This window comes from Priapulus caudatus, unplaced genomic scaffold (assembly GCF_000485595.1).
Source record: "Priapulus caudatus unplaced genomic scaffold, Priapulus_caudatus-5.0.1 Scaffold41, whole genome shotgun sequence".
Lineage (NCBI taxonomy): Eukaryota > Metazoa > Priapulida > Priapulimorpha > Priapulimorphida > Priapulidae > Priapulus > Priapulus caudatus.
The window spans coordinates 587579-593132 of NW_014577102.1; the positions used below are offsets into that span (position 1 = coordinate 587579).

At 39.6% G+C, this 5554-nt stretch overlaps 1 protein-coding gene across 2 annotated transcripts; it reads left to right on the top strand.

The window, feature by feature from the left end:
* The first annotated feature begins 109 nt into the window (after positions 1 to 109).
* LOC106820338 (proteasome maturation protein-like) lies at positions 110 to 4737 on the top strand. 2 transcript variants are annotated; one of them, XM_014824874.1, is made up of 6 exons: positions 110 to 153; positions 1463 to 1554; positions 1833 to 1893; positions 3246 to 3347; positions 4028 to 4121; positions 4378 to 4737. In XM_014824874.1, exons 1-6 carry the CDS (start codon positions 151 to 153, stop codon positions 4443 to 4445), a joined length of 420 nt encoding a protein of 139 aa, XP_014680360.1. In that variant the 5' UTR covers positions 110 to 150; the 3' UTR covers positions 4446 to 4737. The 2 variants fall into 2 exon arrangements, with proteins under 2 accessions (XP_014680360.1, XP_014680353.1); XM_014824867.1 differs by lacking the exon at positions 110 to 153 and adding an exon at positions 581 to 610.
* The last annotated feature ends 817 nt before the right edge of the window (positions 4738 to 5554 follow it).

Below are 5554 nucleotides of genomic sequence, written 5' to 3' on the forward strand. Positions count from 1 at the left end.
TTAGTAGTAATAATAGATTAATCGAATAATAGTCTATTGGCAGTAATAGTAGATTAATAGAATAATAATCTATTATTATTGACACCTGCTTTTAAAATGCTCGTAATTTCTCCCGCTGGAGGACGCTGGCTACATCACTAGTGATTGAAAATGGTGAGTGTTGTTTTGATGTGTCGTATATTCATGTTATTATTTCTTAAAAATTAATATATTATTGCTATATTTCTATTAAGAAAAACGGTGAGATAGTGCTGCAACTGATCGCTATTGTCCTGTCTATGCTCATTAGAGAGATTGAGCGTTGAAGACCCGACTGGGCTGATTTGTTCTTCCACTGCCGACACTGACTGTAGTTTTACAAAGACATGACTTGACATTTTGTGCATGTTTGGTTCAGTCACAGGCCCTTGGAGGCTCAAGTTTCGAAAAATTATAAGTCTATATTAAGAGCGAAGCGGTTAATATAGTCTTCGCTTAATATAGACTCTGCTTCGCTCTTAATATAGACTTATAATTTTTCGAAACTTGAGCCTCCAGAGTCCAAGGGCCTGTGGTTCAGTGTACACGTTTTTCTGAGTCGTAGGCCTACTTGTTTATGGATTTGATTTATGTATGTAAAGATGGTGCATTAGTAGAGAATATATCAGCATTTAAGCTTGCAAACATCTCACGGTCAGTACAAACACAGGCACTTGAAGCGTTTCAATTTGACAATAAAATATAATGCTAAATAAATACGAAATCTATTTACTACCAAATTCTTAATGTTTCTCTACTCTCTTTCACCTATTATTGCCGACAGTTTCCTGTAAATTTAGTCCAAATCCTATGTGCAACAAACACTGATTGCCGCCATTCCTCACGCGGCTGCAGTGTGCACACTGACACATATATATAGCACTAGCACTAGCAGGTAGGAAAGCGGGATCGCAAAATTTGCTCGACGCTCGCTTGATTTCACACTTTCACAGCACGAATACACATCCAACAGCTTCCATCTTTGTTTCTCTTTCAAGAACAGTGTTCACTTGTTATAAAAACATACTGTCTCTGTTCGTAACAGAGCTGTGTCACGCGAAATCACACAAAGACTGACGAAATTCTCGCTTTCGCGAACCTTGCCCAGTAAATGTAAATGGCTGTCAGAATCAGGAAACATCCACCGGCGCTCTTCGTGACCTCATTCTTGCGCCGCAGCGCTGGTGTTTGTTGGACATAGAATTTGGACGGAATTTACAGGAAACTGTCGGCAATCAATAATACTAGGTGAAAGAGAGTATAGAAACATTAAGAATTTGGTAGTAAATAGATTTCGTATTTATTTAGCATTATATTTTATTATACGCTTCAAGTGCCTGTGAGTACAAACTCATGTTACAATGCACTGTGATGTTATTGATTTGATTCTACTTGCAGTGCTAAACAATGCTCGCAGTTTAGAAGACTTATTTTCTTCTTGTAGAGTTCCACAGTCTTTGATAGGACGCCAGTCCCTGAAGGAAAGGTCACCATCCCGGAAGGGAGCTATGGTGTTCCTAACCGGATGCTCTATGGGTAATGTATAATAAAAATGCGTACACATAGCTAGAAATAATAACATTTTACAAAAAAGTTGTAAATGTCTTGCCACACACACAGTATCATGCAAGTATAATAGCAGTGACTCAGAATTAACCTCATGTGAATACTTTAATGTGGTTTGAGTGCGATTCTTATTTTTAACCACATTCTATAACATGTAGAAATTCTGGAATTAATTTAAACTTTAAAATGATTTTATCCATTGGTAGAGATCACAATGAATGTGTATCAATCTATTGTGTGTCTAACAGTTTACAGAGTGCCAAGGAAAAGATTGCTCCGGCACATCCCCTCGAGTCTACCGAGAAAATGGTGAGTAACACCACTTCATCACAATGTTGCCTTGTACGATTCGTCGACAGTCACGATAGTAAATGCAAATAACTGAATAATAAACGAATAAGCAAATAGGTTAAAAATAGTGTACATCAGGTGAAAATTGGCTAAATTTAGCTGAGCACATACCATATGTGCTTCTGTTTTCATATTGGGCATGGAAATGTTTACATATATGCATTACAATACGCCGTTATATCTAAAACATTTCTACTAGATATGCTAGCAAATGTAAAATGGCTACATATAGGCCATAAACTGTTCCAGCACAAGTTGAGTTCTTGGAAGCTATTTGAAAGAAATTACATAATTGCCATAACTATTGTAGAGTGATTCTACCCTAGGTATTGTCTTTTATATCTACTTGCGGTGTTATTGTCCTTGCACTGTGTTATAACCTGTTCGCTATCGTGCTGGCGTAAACGTTGCCTGTTCGAAAGAATTGTCAGCCGATGTTTCGATGTGTCCGGTGCGGCGCAAGACGAGTAAATTAAACACGAGATAGAGGAATGAAAACACTACTTATAATCTTTATTCGCGTGCACACAATTTACGTCCTAGTCGTACAAGTAGTTAGAGAGATCACGTAAAGATGCTACTTGGTGTAGATGACTATGTGGCTACAACCGCGAGTATAAGTGTCAGCTGCACAACACGTATGAAGTAGTTCTAGTTCTAAGAGAGAAAAGTGGAGTTTTTTCTAAGGGAAGATTTTTCTAAGGGCTTCAAACAGGCGTAACTGGGCGTAACTACACTTGCCCAGTGGTCATTTATTCTTTGTGACAATGAGAGCGCCTAATCGTTTTGTCGCTCTAATTTGAAGTACACGGGCAACGGGGATTTATGAGACAGGAGAAGGTCGCACGGTGCGCTTTAGCTAAAGTTAGGATGAGGGGCTGATGTGAGGTGTGGGCCGACATGTTTCTTTGGAATGCACCCAGCGGGGATGAGACTACCAAACGTTTTATTTGTCTCTTTCCCCGTCGCGTCGTCATGACTGACCGTTGTTCTCCCGCGCATGCGCTATGGTTCTCTGACGTCGCGACTAGTCAGACACGTCACAGACATGTGCTGTGGTGAACCACTGGTACTGCTCCGCTTTCCAACGTCACAGACATGCGCTGTACGAGCCAGTCACTGCGTTCACTGATCGTGCGCAGTGCTGTTAATCTATTTAAAACTACTACGCTATTTAAATCTATTATTATCAATTATCTTATTATACTAAGCTGATTTGAATCCACTCTCTATAATATATTCCCGTATCCCAAATAACCATAAATGCTAAACATATGGTACCATAATCTGCCGCTATGTTTTTGTTTTAGCATCGCGAGCCAGCGAATCACATCGACTTGAACATGCTCAGAAGAACACAGGGTATGCATGCACCGCTGAGACTACAGATGGAAATAAGGGCAGCCAGCAAGGTTAGTTCCAACAGGGTTCATCCAGGTAGTGGGCACCTTCCCTTACCAGCGTAAGTAATGTGCCACATCTTGAACAAAGGCCTGTGCATGTCAAGTGCATGTGCATGTCAAGTGCATGTGCATGTCAAGTGTTGTGCATGTCTGCCATTGTCCCCAAGTTGACAATGCGAATGTTGTCAAATGAGCACACTTGATGACAGCGTCCACTACTGACGCCTTACAGCACGGTCTAAAGCTACTTCTGCACAATAACAGTTTGGGACCTCGGTATATATAGTTTGTATATGTGCTAAACTAATCTGGAGTGCTAAACTAGGATTGGACCACTGGTTTTAGTTCCTCTGAAAAGGCAAACAAACAATGTTTGAATCTAGTAATTAGCCTACTTGACTTCATACATATTGCAGCATGGTAATAATTGTGTTAGTAGTGGTATTTGGAAAAGAGGCAGTAGCAACAGCTGCTCTAGCAGGTGGGATAGTGTGTTGTGGCAATAGCATGGAAAACAATCAGCAGGTTGTTTATATTATCTAGCTGGATGGAATGCTATCCCTGATATTGTGCGTTGTTACAGTTAGCATTGTTATTTGATGATGCGTTACAAATGCTATTAACAGAAATGTTATGTAAACATGTTTTCATATAAGTATAGTCTGTAATGTTATGTCTTTTTCTTCTAGATTCGGAGATTGCCTTGTATATCCAGTTCAAATTTAATGCTGGACACAGTGCTAGCAAGAGATGATGTTATCACGTGGGATGACGTCCTTAACAGTGAGTCTCAATCTCTGTAACATCTTTACCATCATCTCATCTTAATGGCTTCATATAATATAATGTAACAGTATTCCTGTATCACGTAAGGGGGCAATCTAAAGGTACTATAGCAGGTTCAAAGATTAAATACAGTATTCCCTGCCCCTGAGGTCAAGGACCGGCATACATCAACACACGATTGACACACAAATCTGAACTCGAGTGAGCGTGAGAGCGATTAGGGTTTTTGTCTCACGCAGCTTTTGTGTTGCAGATCCTGCAGATGCTGAGATGATGCTTGACCCATATCTGATGATGGAGAAGAAGCTGGGAATCCTCTAACTCACTCACCTCTCGTAACATAAAATAAACGCCTATAGTTTGTTGTCACAAACTGCTGTCCCCTCCCGAGCATATATTGCTGATCCATTGCTCTCTATTCACGTTGCCGTTGCATCCTGCGTTAATTCTGCATCATTACAGATTGTTCGACTTGGAACTCGTTGATTGAGTTAGCTTCCCCTTTCATGACAATTAATAATCTTCACATTTTCAGTCTCGATATTGAACGTTTATTGTATGGCTGATCTGTTTGTATGAATAAATGTGCAGTGATGGTGTGATACCAAATAGAGACTTGAGTTATTGCTTTAGTGATCCCACACGTTTGAAGTAATTGAATAACTGTGATTAATTGATTTCCAAAATGATGATTCATGAATGATTCATCAAATACCTACACACTTACATTGACTTATGCTACAATAGAATTTTAGCAGAAAAGCTGTTAGAGTCTCGGGAATAATGACGCATGTAGTTGTAAGAGAGAAAAGCAGAGGAACTAGTTCAACTGCAATTACTGTTACACAATATACACTACTACCAACTACTATGACAACCACTGCTACATGGTTCCCACAAAAGGGTGAATTATTTTTTCAAGGACGTTTCAATGACATGTTTTTTTCAAGGACAATCTGTGAAAGTAGTTTTAGCTTTTTAGAGTCATCATATATACCTTAAAATAGTATAAAAATAATACCTAAAAATAGTTGTTTTACACGAGTGCCGACAGCAGATTAAACAGCCGCTATAGCTCGCCGATTACCGATGTACAGAATAATAATAATAATTCACATAGATTCATGTCACAGTCCTGTAACAGTGTGTAAAGCTATGATGTAACATATGTATCACTCAGAACTGTGTCACACAATGTACTGTATCACTCATAAATGTTATTATTTTAAAGGCTCACAATGCGCATCCAAACGCTAATTTCTCCAGTACTAGACAGTCTGCAGCCCGGATCCGCGCGAAGCGCGCTTCGCGCCACCTGTTGGCGCCTTTTGAACGAATACGCTGCTCTGCCAATATCACTTTTACGGTTATGTAAAATGGGGCTGTAATCGGTGAATTGAGGAGTTCTGCTGATTGCAGAAGCCTTTCGA

What these genes read in the sequence shown, in the direction of transcription:
- LOC106820338 (XM_014824867.1), top strand. An exon ending in CCTAACCGGATGCTCTATGG is followed by an intron (nt 1,555 to 1,832) that starts GTAATGTATAAT and finishes TGTGTCTAACAG; the next exon opens with TTTACAGAGTGCCAAGGAAA. An exon ending in AAATAAGGGCAGCCAGCAAG is followed by an intron (nt 3,348 to 4,027) that starts GTTAGTTCCAAC and finishes TTTTTCTTCTAG; the next exon opens with ATTCGGAGATTGCCTTGTAT.